Below are 15,212 nucleotides of genomic sequence, written 5' to 3'. Positions count from 1 at the left end.
GGAGAGACGGCTCAGCGGTTAAGAGCACTGACTGCTCTTCCAGAGGTCCTGAGTTCAATTCCCAGCAACCACATGATGGCTCACAACTATCTGTAACGGGATCTGATGCCCTTTTCTGGTGTGTCTGAAGATAGCTACAGGAACTCTTATAAATGAAATAAATAAATCTTTAATAAACAAGCAAACAAACAAACATAGTTTCTTTAGTACAACCCATAGCCTGGCAAGTCTCAACTTTCTGCAATGGCAGAATTAAGCTAAAAACAACAATTCTCTCTCATTAAGTTATAATTTTAAATTAAATTTATAAAATAAATAAGAGTAAATGAGGATTTTATATCCCCTGTAATGAGTATTTTGCCTGGTGCCCTCGAAGGCCAGCAGAGAATGTCGGGCTCCTTGAACTGGAGTTACTCATGACTGTGAGCTGCCGTGTGGGCCCCATAAGGAGCACACAGTGCTCTTAGCCACCCAGCTATCTCCCTAGCACCTAACTTTGAATTTTTAAATGAAAACATAGAGAAACAAACTCAGCGTGACGGCCTCTCCTTCTGAGCTCAGCACATGAAGGCCTGAAGCAGGAACATGGAGAGCTTGAGGCCAGCCTGGACTACGTGCTAAGTTCCAGGCCACAGTGAGCTAGAGAGTGAGATTCTGTCTCAAAGAAAAGAAGTTAAAATAAAGAAATTGGGGCTGGAAAGATGGCTCAGCAGGTAAGAGCACTGACAGGCTGCTCTTCCAAAGGTCCTGAGTTCAATTCCCAGCAACCACGTGGTGGCTTACAACCATCTGTAATGAGATCTGATGCCCTCTTCTGGAGTGTCTGAAGACAGCTACAGTGTACTTACACATAATAATAAATAAATAAACAAAAAAACAAAAAAAAGAAATTGAAAATCAAAAGAAAACATGAAGTTTATAACTTGAAGTTTTTATAAAGAATTATAATTAAAACAGTAACTTTAATTGTAAATGGTATATACAGAATGATTTTATACATCAAACTTACTACATCTTACGAAAACTCTCTTGCCACCTTAGCAGAGTTAAGGAAATTGTCTTCAGGAAGAGCCCGTCCACAAGCAACGAGAGCATTTCTCTGACCATCTGATCATCAGACAAATGTCAACATCTCAGTTGCTTTTATTTATTGACAAAATCAATTCTTGATTTCCTACGATGGGATCAACAGAAGGAATATGTAGTCTGTTCATCCTCTGAACACAGGCAAGTTAGCCTTGCAGAGGAAGGTGTAAAAATATTCATGTCTGAAGCAATATATTCCTCCCAGGGCTTCCTGCCAAAGTACTTGCAGTGTTTAGCTCTGCAAACTTGAATCCAAGAATCAAAGGCAAGGCACGAGGGTATTCCAAAAATATCTGAACGATAGTGTTCGTTTATGAAGGCTTACTATGCACAGCAGGCAAGCATATTAAATGTAGTAAATAAGTCTTTACATTAGCTGATATTTCATCAGATTCAAAAGGGCAATAAGTTAAAACTTAAGGCACATCATTTTAAGAGTATGTACAGGCAAAGCTAATTAACTCAGCACCTTGTGAGAGCAGGAGCCTGGAAACGATCCAAATGCTCACTAGCAGGGACAGGGCAATGAATCATGTGACAGGCACAGGCAGCTAGAGTCGGAATGTTTCTGCATGTTTCAAAATGTTCTCGCCTTAAAGCAGGGTGTAGAAATGTGTGAGATGTATGAACAGTTGTATAAGGAAAAGCACAAATACACATGCAGTTATGTAATATTTGCAGACAGTATTACTAATGGAGAAACAAGGTGGAGGGAACAGAAGCCAGACCGGCTTGAATAAACCTTATTTCGTATGAGAGTATAAAATAAAATAAAGTTTAAATTAAACAAAAATTTCAGGGGCTAGCAGACAGCTCAGTGACCCCATGTTCATCCTCCAATGAAGAGGAAACAGTACTGATTGAACCAAAAGCACTGGAAATGAATGGGGCAAATTAAGCTAACTGTACAGTAAATGTGTGCCGTTAGCATAAAAATGGTTACATCATTTTAAAATAATAATTTGATTATACATGCTGTGGGTTATAGTCTAAGGGAAAAAAACTAAAAAAGCATTTGAACTACTTTCAATAATCATAATGTGAACCAGGCTTGGTGATACAAGCCTGCAGAACCTGAGGCAGGTGGACTGTCATGAGTTAAGGCAAGTTTGGCTTACATCCCAAGTACAGGGCCAATCAACCACTCAAAACAATCATGTGAGATCTAGCAGTCTCATTATCAAACATACAGTACAGAGTTTATATACACACCGCACCGAGACAGAAGTCAGGGTATATGTGAGAAAAGAGGCTGTAGACATCTTACACCAGTAGCAGGACACCTATCTACCATGCCAAAGGCCCTAGGTTTGATCCCAGCAACATATACAGACTTGCACGTCAATGCTATTGTGAATCAAGAGCTTTCTGACTCTAAAAGATTCAAATATAAAATCAAAGTTATACAAAAAATATTTAATCATAAATTTGATAGAAAATATCATTATAAAGTCTTTCCTGGCCCTGTCCACTGGAAAGGCATGTTTAAATCTGAGCTTATAATATATACATGTATTATTTTGGACATTCTAAGATAATTAATTTACTATTTTGAAAACTGTTACCATTTTTAAAAGGTACTGAGCATTTAACCTGTCCTTCCTTTATAGTCTGTATACCAGAGGGGTCTGGAAGGCCACAGGACCTCGTCTTTCTTTCTTTGTCTGTGCGTACATTTTTCATGGGGTGGGGAGGAGTACGTGTGAGTGAGTGTGTGTGTGTGTGTGTGTGTGTGTGTGTGTGTGTGTGTGTGTGTAGGTCAGGGGCCACTTTCATTTGCTGCTCCTCAGGTATCCTTTACCGTTGGAGTGAGAGGGTTTCTCTTGGTCTGGACCTCAGCAACTAAGCTGGACTAACTAGCCACGGAGTGTGCAGGGATGTGCTTGTCTGAGTCCATCTCACCACCACTGCGACTGGAAAAATGCACACGGTCCCCAGGTTTTTATTTGGGTTCTAGGGATTGAACTCAGATCCTTTGGCCTACAAGGCAAGTGCTTTATGAACTGAGCCATTTCTCCACCCCCAGGAAGATTTTTGTTATAGAAATTGTTCACATAATAAGAAATAGCTGAACTAGACTGTCAGTGTTTTGCTCCTCTCTGGGAAGCAAAGGATGCAGATGATAAGCGCTGATGACCAGTAACACTGTCTGAAGAGAGACAGCCAGTGATTAAACCCTGCTGACAGAGGTGCACAAAACCACCTATAATCTTACCTGGAGACCCACCAAAGAGGAAAAGATTAATATCCTGACTCTCATCAGGAGCTTTGCATGGATGGTCAGGTTAGAGGACATTTATGGAGAAAGAGAAACAGACAGTAACAGAATAAACCAGCAAAATCCAGACTCTGATACGAGTCTGTAAGGTAATTCCTGGTTCTCCAGCAAGTACATTGCTAGGGAAACAAAGAGCATCTGTAGATGAAGAGTCCGAAGTGGCCTGGTGTGGCAGCGCATGCCCAGAACCCTAGCTCTCATGAGGCAGAGGCAAAGGGGCTACAGTTAGCCTGGGCTATATAGTGAAACCAACACTGTCTCTAAAACACCAAAAAAAAAAAAAAAAAAAAAATCAGTGAAAATATAAAAATATGGTCTACAGAGCAAGTTCCAGGATAGCCAGGGACAGAGCACCCAGAAACCAAAAACCAAAAAACCAAACAAACCACCTGGTGGAAGCTGCATCTTGCGTGAATTCAAATGTGAATGAGTTTACCACAAACTTTCCCAAGTCACTCAGTAACAGGATGCTGAGTGGCTATGTGAGGAGATCAGAATGAGCTCTTTCTTGATGGTGTGGTCTCAGCAGGCAGCACACGGACTCATGTTAGAGGAGAGGTCCCTAGCCTGGAGGCCTGTGTGTGCATATTATCATGGTATGTGTATGCACATCTAGGAAGACAGCAGAGGCTGGTGTGGAGAGGGCAGAGCTATGACAAGATGGTCCTGAGTCGGCCACTGCTAAGTGAGTGATGGACGCAAGGCTACTCTTTACCGTGTCTAACTTTCACCTATGCTCATAGTTCTTCATCATGAAAACCTAACTTTGAAACACAGCCTTGCATTCTCGAGACCGGATGCGATTCCAGCTCTGACAAATGTGACCACATCACATCACCAACCTCTGTATACCTTAGTTTCTCTACCTGTAAAGTGAATTAAGTACATAATTACCTAATAACGAAAGATATTTGTGCTCAGTCTTGCGACATGTCACCTACAAACTCTGCACTTGAGAACCGTGTGATCAAGCTACTGAAAAAGGACACTCTTCCAATGTTTTAACAAAGTTTCCAGTTCCATGCTGAGTCATCTTCAGAGGCCCCCTCGGCTCCACGCAGCACTTAGACCACAGACGGATGGACATACTTGCAGGCTAGGTTCATGGCCAGCATTTACAGAGTGACTTTTATGAACTAGACACTGCTGTGTACATCCTAAGTGGCACTGTCCTCAAACACCCCAATAATCGGAGTTATTAGCTTCAACCCCATTTCCTGACCAAAACAAACCGATCAAGGATGTGGGAGGGAAAGCCACAGCCTCTATCATTTATGAAATGACTGAACAGAGTCCAGACTGGGTCCTTCTGTCTTAAAGCCCAAGCTTCCTGCTGAGCCTTCTAGAACATCAGCACAAACTACTACCCACACATGATATGTTGAAACAAGCCGACAATGACAGTCACCGGTGAGCGGACAGTGCCCCATGAAACGGGGATTCGGAAACCCTGCGGCGACCCTGGTTCGCAGCCCGAGCACCGCCTAGTGAGCGGCGCATACCTTTGCAGTACTCTCAGGAGTTTCCTGCTTTTGATGGGGTACTTCTTCTGAAGGTTGAGATAAGCCGCATGAGTCCCTTTGTCCACCAAGCTACTAAATGCAGTATGATTTTCAGGCAGTTGTAGTAAGGAACGCCAAATAAACATTCTGAAATAAAAATTTAATTTTAAATAAAACAACTTTTTTGGGGGCAAAACTGACTTAGAATGAAAGAATTTGAAGTTTACCTGTATTTTGTTGGATATTCCCCATAGCCTTTTAATAAGATTTGTAAGCGTTTTTTATTTAATCCTTCTGACAATTCATTCTATAAAAAGATGATATATCAGTAAGTGACAGTTATGCAACTGAAAACATGGTAATCTAGTCCACGGTAGCTCCCAAACTTCAGAACACAGCACACAAGACAGGCAGGGAGGCACATGCTTGCAGTTTTAGCATTCACAGGATGATGTGTTTGAAGCCAGCCTGGGCTGCAGGAAAGACCCTGGTCAAGCAACAGAACAGAACTGAACACAACACAGTAGGAAGTATTTGTGTGCCTGGACTCTGTGGTAGACACTTGTGTACCCTCAAGTACAGACAAAACATAGGCTATGACATTCACTCCATATTACCTCCTGATGAGGCTCCAGTATGGCGACACCCAACGCAATGTGATCTCATTCTCACTAAGCTGTAATCTGCTTTATTCAGTCTTTCATAAACACACGATTGTAAATGCTTATAGAAGCCACTAGTAAAATAAATGTGAATAATACCAAGTGTTGCTGAGGATATGAAATAACTAGAACTCTCTCTCTCCTGCTGTTAGGAAAAACTGACAGTATTCAGTAAACAAACCTATGGTACCAAGAGGCTAAGGTGTGTGTCAGAACATATACTTAGTATACATGTGCAATTCAGAGTTCAATCCCCAGCACTCACTCTTCCCAGCAAAGAGCGCATTATCACTGGGGCAAAAGGCAATGTCTAGAGGGAGTGGGAACATTCCACTCTGATGTGGCTGCTGGTAGCAGGAGTATATTAAGTTTGTGAAAATTCACTATGTACTTCACATGTATATTTTATTGGGAATAAATAAGTTCTCTAAAGATAGTGTTAATTAAACATTTCTATGAATATTTATATTTTTTCTATTTCAAAATTGCTTTGCAGAAAAAAATGAGAAAACCATTTTAGAAAAGAACACAGAGCAGCGAGCTGGCTCGGTGTGTTGGTAAAAGTGCTTGCTGTGTGAGCGGGTGACCTGCGAGTGACCCCTGGAGCCCAAAGAGGAAAGAGAGAACTGACTTGAAAGTTCTCTCATCTCAAAATGTTTAACACAAACACACACACATGCACATACACACGCATGCATACATATATACACACATATGCACGCAGACACACACACATACACACACACACTCTGAACTCTTCACCTCAAAGTACTCATGCTATTGGCCGCCTCCAAGGAGTGCAGCAACTCCAGAGGGAGCAGTGTTAAGTCTGCTTTCCGTTTCCCCTCATAACCTCCTACAGCAGAAATGCAGCAGGAGTCACAGCTGGAATTTAAGACCGTCTAGCAAGTATATTAACAAAAGGAGAGAGAAACAGGAAACGTTCTGTTTCATAAGTTTTTAACCCAACATAATCAAAAGGGCATTTAAACACATAATCAATATGAAATGATCAATTAATAAGATATTTTATATTTTGGGGTCTCCTACTTTCTTGCTGCACATGTTTTACACTTACAATACCCTTGGCAAACTTTTATTTAGTATGTGCAATGTGAATATGTGTTCATTCCACAACACATGTGAAGATGAATGGACACTTCCGACAGTTGGTTCCTCTCTGTCTACTGTGTGGGTTCTAAGGATGGGACTCAGATTGTGAGGGTCTGTTGTGTTTTGTTTTGAGATACTGTGTCACACCCAGGTTGACCCCAAATTCACAGTCCTGCCTCTACCTCCTAAGCGCTGGGACTACAGGCGTGAGCTACCATGGCAGGCCATGACAGCTTGGTTCACATACCCTGGTTCAGATGAGCACACCTCAGCATCATCGGCCACACACAGCCCACAGTCACAAGGTGACAAGAGCAGGCCACGGCAGGCTGGAGCTCAAGTGTAAAATATCCTTACCTCCTTGTTTTCTGAGTCCCCCGTCAGGTCTTGCTTGAGCACTCTGGTTGGAATTTTGCTCTCTTTACATCTTGCGGGCCGCTGTACTCTTCCTGACATTACTTTCATCTTAAGATTGCTGGAGCTCACTGTATTACTAGGCAAATCTTCAATCACCTTAACTAGAGGAGGAGGAGGCTGAAAGAGGAGAAGAGAGGGTCCGTGGATTTATGTATCTATTCTTGGAAAGTATGTGAAGTTTAATTTGTATAGTCAGTTTTTAATTTATACAGGTACATTTTTTATAGTTAGTTTTTAGGTATAAAGTCTAAGCTAAAATGTCTAAGAATACTTTAGAATGCTTAGTGATGAATAAATCACTTACTGGTGAAGTCTTTTAAAGAATAAATGTATACGATTAACAGCAGTAAGTAGAATTTATTCCCAAAAGGTGGCTCAAAATTATATGATGGCAAACCACTTTGCACTTCCACAATGAAGTCACTGCGTGACGACACACACAGAAGGCGTGGCTGACGCATGGCCCAGGAGAGAAGCACACTCACAGCTCCAGTGCGGATCCTCTGAGGGCGCATGGGGTCCCCTGAACTGTGTGAGGTCAAGGGTTGTGGCCTGCACACTGAGGGCTGACAGGCCCTTCAGCATCAACTCAGGCAACACCACACACAACTCAAGAGTTCATTTTTAGGGGGCTACCAAATGGGAAATATCTAACAGTAATTACTCAGGAGAACATGTTCTTCATAAATGGCACTCCTTTTGAAATCAAAGGATCTTCCTTATTCAAAGGAAAGAAACAAACAAGGCCACGGGCTGAGTCCCGACGACAAGGTCACAAGGTCCAGTGCTCCCTTCTGGGACCTAATGCTTCATCTTAGCATGGAATCAAAATGATCTGACCAGGTTACACCAGCCTTTAATATTGCTGAACTGCCATTCTTTACGTTTTAAAAATTATTTATTATTTAACTTTTATGTGCGTTAGTGTTCTGCCTGCATGTATGTTTGTGTAAAGGCGTTGGATCCCTTGGAGCTGGAGTTACACAGGCAGTTGTGAGCTGCCATGTGCGTGCTTGGAACTGAACCTGGGTCCTCTGGAAGAACAGCCAGTGCTCTTGACTGTTCTGCCTTCTCTCCAGCCCCTTATTTTTTAATTTCAATCCATTCTTCTAAATTTTTGTTAAAGCCCAGTTATTTCCCATTGCTGGGATTTTCCTTGGTTTTGAGCACAGTGTTTCCAAGGCTAGAACCCCAGATGTCACTGGATTCAATGTCACCTCTGTAATGAATACATAAAAATTCACTGACATCATTAGAACATCATCAAATGACAAGAAAACATAGTAAAAGTCAGAAGGGGCACAGATGAGCTGAGGTTTATACAGGAAGTGTGGCTAGATCTTTATGCAGCTGCAACAGTCAGAGACAGTGGACGGTGTACCTGCCCTGAAGGTAACGGCAAGTGCACTGGAGCCAGCTCTCAGTCCCTGTGGCCTCGGTGTGCTCAGCACCAGCAGCAGCACCAGGAGTCTGTGACTCACCCTGAGCAACTCGCTCAGTCTCTTTCCATCTCCTTCAGCATTCTATCAGTAGTACAAAGTCACACGGAAAAGTTGAAGATGCCCAGCCAGAGCATGGGATATAACGGTGACTTTCAAAAACAGCATATACTTAATGTTCTGACAATATAAAAGTAGTAACTATGGCATCTCAGTGCATATTTTATGTAGATTATATACAAGAACAACAGATTACAATCCCACGTTATAATAAATACTTACAAATACACACATGCACAAACACATATATAAGTCTTGTCATTTGAGGTATATAATTATATAGAACTATCTCAAGTACTGAGTTAGTACGTGATGGATAGATCCATGATAACCGATAAATAAGATAAACAGAGAGATGATGGATAGATACATGATAGATAATGGTAGGTGATAGATTGATAGTTGATAGGCAGATGACGGGTGGATAATGTCTCTATCTAATATCTAGTTTCAAATGTAAGAAAGCCTATGATTTAGCAGTAACTTGATTAGAAAAGAAAGAAAAAGAGAGAGAGAAAAAAAAAAGGAAAAAAACCAGCCACAGAGCCCCCAGGTGTGTCACCTAGATGATGAGAACAAAGCACAGAACAGAAAGGAAGAGGTGAAATTAAAGGCCTCTCTCAAGACAGCAGTCACAGGTGACACTGAATGGGGGACACCAGGCTCACAGGCGACACTGAATGGGGGACACCAGGCTGGGAAGGAGCATGGTGAGAAGTCAGAGCTGGAGAAGCAGGTCTTAAAGAGCCAGGGGATACACCCAGGACAGATGTGCCCCGATAACGCTGGAAGGTAGCACAGAGGCAATGTCCATTGTTGGCAATACACTATCACAGCAGAGAGAGGAGTCGGTGACTTGAAGACATACCTTATTTATTTCTTGTGTTAAAGTCTGAACTGAATATACATTCAGACTTCCGTTTTCCATAATAGCTGCTATGTACCGACCGTGTGGGCTAATTACTGACGAGCTAATTCCTTCTTCAACAGTCCCAATTTCAAAGAGAAGTTTACAAGTCTGTATGTTGACAAACCTCATAATCCCATCTTGACTTAGCACACCAAGAACCTGAAGAGACAGAAATGATGTGGCCTTAACATTTGAAAGTTAGAGCCTGAAAGGCTATATATACAGACTGAGGTATATATGTGTATATTTATATGACATAAATACATTTTAAAAGTAAAATACTCATTTTATATAATTTTTAAGAGGGCAGATCAATTTCCAGTGCGCCATTACACATTTTAAAATCACCAATGATGGCTCATGTGGAGGTCTTTAGGCCCAGCCATATCTGACTGCCTACACAGTATGGAATGCACGCTGGGAAATATGGAAGGCCTTGGCTTCTCCAGGCAGGCTCCTCCTGAGACTCAGGGATCAGCCGCTGACCCTCACTTCCATGCTGGCTGTCAGAGGCGAGAAAGAGACACACGCGCTCTTGGTAAAACTCCCCACTCTCTTCCTAAGCCCAGCCGTTCTAACTGATATCTGGAAGTGGACTGAGATTATGGGTTGTATACTAGATTATGATAGGAGAGTAGGTGGGAAGCCAGTCTTTGAAGGGAAAAAAATAAATCTGTTATATAATTTGAAAAATTAAAAACATATAATGAAACTTTAAATGAATTAAACCCTCTCTCTTGCTGCCTGCAGGTTAGGGGGCCATATAACTTCCTGTGGCCCTTGGACATTCTAATGTAGGGCTCCATTACATTAGGTCATCTGGCAGTGTCCAGAGGAAAAATGTGCTGTTTGAATGGCTGGCTGGCAGCTCATGGCTGTCCACATGTGCAGCAGGCTGTCTTGAGGACAATTTGCAAGGATCCTGTTCCATATGCCTTAATGAAACTATCTCAACTCTGGGATTTTTATCCTACAAATAGGATATGAAAAAGACATTTGTAAAAATTTCGTCATTTGCAAGGCATTATTCATAACAGAAAAGGACTAAGAATAGATTAAGTGCCCAGTAACAGAGGGTTAGTTTAAAAGAGAAACATGAAATATAGAACCATGAACGAGGAAGACATTTTGTACTGATGATAATTACAGAATCATTTCCAAATTCAGAAAAAAAGGTGTAAGGCTGTATCTGTAGAGAAAACATATTTATTATATGTAACAACAATTGTTGTGGGAGGAGTGAATACCCAGACAACAGGAGACAGGATGAGGCTTACCCCAACGCCCATTTGTAAGTTTTACATTTCCAACCATAAAAACACATCAATAAGACAGATACCAATATGCTTACATACTACATGTGCGTGTATGTATGCAACCACATGAAACATGTTGAATTTCACTTTGGAATTCACTACGACTGTCAATGTAAAATAAAGTTAAACAATTATTTGTCAGTAATATTAAATAAATAACACAAGATTTTGAATTCTTTTTTCAACTCTAGATTCTTCACAAAAATAAACTACCCAAAGTTTGAGATTTGAGTCAGTCATGCCGTTAGTTACATTGAGAGCTGATGAAGACAGAGCTGGGATGGAGGTGACGCAGGGGAACCATGGGGCACCGGGGGGTGCCTGTGTGGGCAGAAATGGCTAACATACACTGTGTAAGTGTGGAGACTTTCAGAGAATAAGAAGAGAAGTGTGTGAACAACAACAAAGCCATCACAGGCCTGGAAGTGGGAGCTTGATCTTTCTGCTACGAACCTGATTGGAACCGGCATCAAAGCTATCAGGCAGGAATTCCAGGTGGCGGACAGCTCGCACCTTCGCAGGCATCTGAAGGATTCTGAAGAGCCGCGTGGCCTCCAAGCTCCACAGATGCAGGTGATTGGATTTGCCTCCAGCAGCCAAGATTCGGCCATCTCTGCATTTAAAAAGCAAACCCAACAGTGAGGGGGCGAGCCCAAGCGGGGCTGCTTCTGCTGCAGGGCTCCCTGCGAGGGTAAACCCTTCCAGCCACGCCAGAGTGCCTCAAGCCACACAGCGATGGACTCTGGAGTCATGGCTAGCTGCTGAGGAGTGGAAGGTTACACGTGGCCAGTGGGCTGGGCAGGTCGGCTCAGGCTTGCTGAAGAACTAGAAGTTTACTGGTTGCCTTAAAGCACCAGCTTAAGTTTGTGATTGATTTGCTGAATGAGTTATTAGGGGCTGAGGATCATGTACATTTTAAATATATTTTTAAAAAGATTTATTAGCCAGGTGGTAGTGACACATGCCTTTAATCCTAGCACTTGGGAGGAAGAAACGGGCGGATCGCCGTGAGTTTGAGCCCAGCCTGGTCTACAGAGCAAGTTCTAGAAAAGCTAAAGCCACACTGAGAAACCCTGTCCCAAACACACACATACCCACATACCTTTTTTCTTAATTTGGAAATTATTCTGTAATTATTATTAGTACAAAATGTCTTTCTCTTTCATGGCTTTATAATATTTCATATATATGTGTGTACACACACACACACACACACACAATTTGTATGAAAGTTCTGCCTGCATGTTTGTATGTGTACCATATTTAATCCCAGCGTCCTTGGAGGCCAGAAGAGGGCAATGGATCCCCTGGACCTAGAGTTATGGGTGGGTTTGAATCACCATGTGGCTGCTGGGAACCTATGTCCTTTGAAGGAACAAAGCAAGCAAATAAATAAATTTGATGTCAGCTAGTGAGAAATTCTGTACAGCTATAAACAGAGGTCACAAAAGCTGGAAAGGAAGACTTGCTCCCTGGATGACATGTCTAGACCAACTCTAGCAAACATGGAGAAATTTCACATTTCCCAGTAACAGTACTGTGGAAGGAATACGATTCTTGTACAGGAGAAGAAAGAACCAGTCAAACGTGCCTGGAGCAGAGGGAAGGGAGAAGATGGAGAGAGGGAGGCCTGTGGCAGGTGACAGCCTAGACTACAAGCAAGGCAGGGTGTGGAATCTACTCTGAGCGCGGAGGGAAGCTCAGAGGGAGTGAAGGAGGAAAACGGATGTGCAGACACCACTCCTGCTAGTCTGGCAGAGACACATTTAGAAAGTAGGAATAAAGAGGGACCAAAACGGGATACTAGTGACTGAAAGAGCCAGGGATGGCCCGGAGTAGGTAAGAATTTATGCCAGTGAACAAAATAACCATGCTCAGGTCAATATACAGGGACAGGGTAGTAGAGCTGGTGAGATTTCCTAAGCCTTAAGAGGGGAGAGAGAGAGAGAGAGAGAGAGAGAGAGAGAGAGAGAGAGAGAGAGAGAGAGAGAGAGAGAGAGAGAGAGAGAGAGAGAGAGAGAGAGAGAGAGAGAGAGATTTCTTAGAAAGAGGTGCCACTACCCCAAATTCTCGTGCTGGGTCTGACCTAGGAAGACATGAATGACATGAATGGGAGAATGAGTCTTGATTCCTGGTTTTGACCATGTGGTTAAGACAAGTTGCTCGGCCAGTCAGAGCTGAGGCTATCATAGCTTCTAGGTAGCACAGTGAGCCCTGTCTGCCTTCCACACATCTAAGAATGGAGACTGCTCCCACCAGGCAGGGACTCTGTGGGGCTCCAGTTCTAGGATGCCCTACCTAACACTCTGTGACCTCCCATCCTCACTGAGACCCAGACGTTCAGAGCCTGCATCCCACGTTTCCTCATCTAGTGCTTCAGAGGCTCTCCCTAGAGCTAAGATAGGTGGACTTACTACCCCTAACATATTAAGAAAGTATTTTTTGAGTGATGACACAGAGTGTGTGTGTGTGTATAATGAAATATTATAAAGCCATGAAAGAAAAAGACATTTTGTACTACTAATAATTACAGAATAATTTCCAAATTAAGGAGGGATTGGGGGATTAAGCCCTTCCACTGTTTTCCATAAACTGTCAAAGCAGGCAAAGTGCCAATGCGAATGCAGAGGTAGAATAGCTAGCAACCCAAGAAAGACAACAGAATTGCCATGACACTACTGTTCTGTCATGCACCATGCTGGGGTAGGTGGTGATTACAAATTCCATCCAGGTCCCAAGAGATAGAGGCCTACGCTGCTCCTGAGGGAAGCACGTGTGCACAGGTGCATGTGGAGGCTGGGAGACAACGGTGGGCTGTGCTTCTGCAGGTCCCATCTCCTCTGTCTGTCTGTCTCTCCGGCTGTGTCTCTCTCAGCAGGGAGCCCTACAGACCCACTGACCAGAATCTTCCCCGCGGTGTGATTGCAAGAATATGCTACCACACCAACCGACACACAAAATGAACATGGCTCTTTGGACTGAACTCAAGCCTTCAGGTCCTTGATTAACTTATCAAGCCCCTCCCCAAGAAACCAAGTTGAGGCACACCACCAAATGAGCTGTGTAAAGCCTGCTGTGTCCTGGTCAGAGCACAGCCGTCATTAGCTCCATGTACTGGACAGATGACTGACGTCTCAGCCAGGGCTACAGGACAATGCTAAGGAGCACTTGTTAATTTGTAAAAAACTGATAATAGTGTGCTTATGTTCCCCAAAAGTAGCTCTTAACTTTCAGAAATATACTCCAGAATATTTACCAATAAAATAACAAGAAATAGAGACAGAACAGGACCAGAACTAGTTGACAACTGCTACAGCTCATGAGTCCTGAGGAGGGGTTCATGGATCTCTCCATTGTTCTGTATACTTAAAAGTATGCACAATAAAGTAAAAATAAAGCCAAAGTAAAACAAATAGTCTGCAGATTATGTCTAAAGCTAGAGAAAATTTTCCTCAAAACACTGAATGGAAATTCTGTTTTTAAACAGAAACTAAATTCCTTAAAAATGCTCATTACCTGGTGACAGCAAACACTTTGTATAAGATGGTAGAGCCTTCCGGTGGACCTGGCAATTGGTACTTGCAAAACAGAGTATCACATTCCCAGGCGAAGATGGAGTTGTCTTTAAAACAGCTGAGGATGGTGTTACTTAACGGTAGAAAGAAAACCTAGGGACAGAGAAAGTTGGTTACCTTTCGCCACATGGGCCTCTTATATTTAAAATTATACACAATCATTTTCTCCTTTTTAAACTGATCTCCTAATCTAGGGAAAATACGTTTTAATGTATGATAACATAATACCAATATTTTAAAAGTTAAAATAAACAAATAGTAAATAATTTCAAGCAAAAATAATTGGCTACAATGATGAGGAAATGCATAAAATTCTAAATAATATAAAATCTGTCACCTTATATTTAAAAATTCAGATGAAAATTAGATACCTTTGTATCATGTTTTATAACTGATGAACATATGTACACACATATACAAATCACACATATATTTATGGACTATACAATCATCTGCCTATTGTCCCACTGATGTAAGGAAGATGAAACATTTGCAATGTAAGAGTGTTGTAAAGCTGTAGCACAACTCACTACTCAAATGTTTACTTGTGTTAAGTGTAACACAGTGATGTCCAGGACCTAACGCGGTAATAATGACTGGCTCTAGTCACACATCTTCCCTAATTCTCATCATTACTTCAGATTATAATCGCCCACCTTTTTGAGTATGCTAACTCTCACTGGCAGCAGCTTCAGCCACCTCATGCTCGCTTGTTTCATAACTATGCGAGGAAACTCCACAGGGTAACCCACCTGCTCCATGTAAATTCTAAGTATGTTACCATGTCCACACGACCAAACTACTCAACAATGTAAATTCTAAGTATGTTACCATGTCCACACGACCAAACTACT

The 15,212-nt window shown here is 42.2% G+C and overlaps 1 protein-coding gene across 4 annotated transcripts in view; it reads right to left on the bottom strand.

Moving 5' to 3' along the window:
• Tbc1d31 (TBC1 domain family member 31) overlaps positions 1-15,212 on the bottom strand; it is a 61,016-nt gene that overhangs the window by 24,067 nt on the left and 21,737 nt on the right. For all 4 annotated transcript variants that reach the window (XM_021216712.1, XM_029531054.1, XM_029531053.1 and 1 more), the window contains 6 exons: positions 14,300-14,451; positions 11,237-11,396; positions 9,426-9,626; positions 6,999-7,175; positions 5,094-5,173; positions 4,867-5,013 (listed from right to left, as the gene is read on the bottom strand). In XM_021216712.1, coding sequence (XP_021072371.1) covers positions 4,867-5,013; positions 5,094-5,173; positions 6,999-7,175; positions 9,426-9,626; positions 11,237-11,396; positions 14,300-14,451 — 917 coding nt within the window. The remainder of the gene's footprint in view (positions 1-4,866; positions 5,014-5,093; positions 5,174-6,998; positions 7,176-9,425; positions 9,627-11,236; positions 11,397-14,299; positions 14,452-15,212) is intronic.

The sequence above is a fragment of the Mus pahari genome, chromosome 17, assembly GCF_900095145.1.
Source record: "Mus pahari chromosome 17, PAHARI_EIJ_v1.1, whole genome shotgun sequence".
Lineage (NCBI taxonomy): Eukaryota > Metazoa > Chordata > Mammalia > Rodentia > Muridae > Mus > Mus pahari.
Note: the sequence above shows the minus strand (reverse complement) of the source record. Positions and strands in the feature narration are given on the sequence as shown.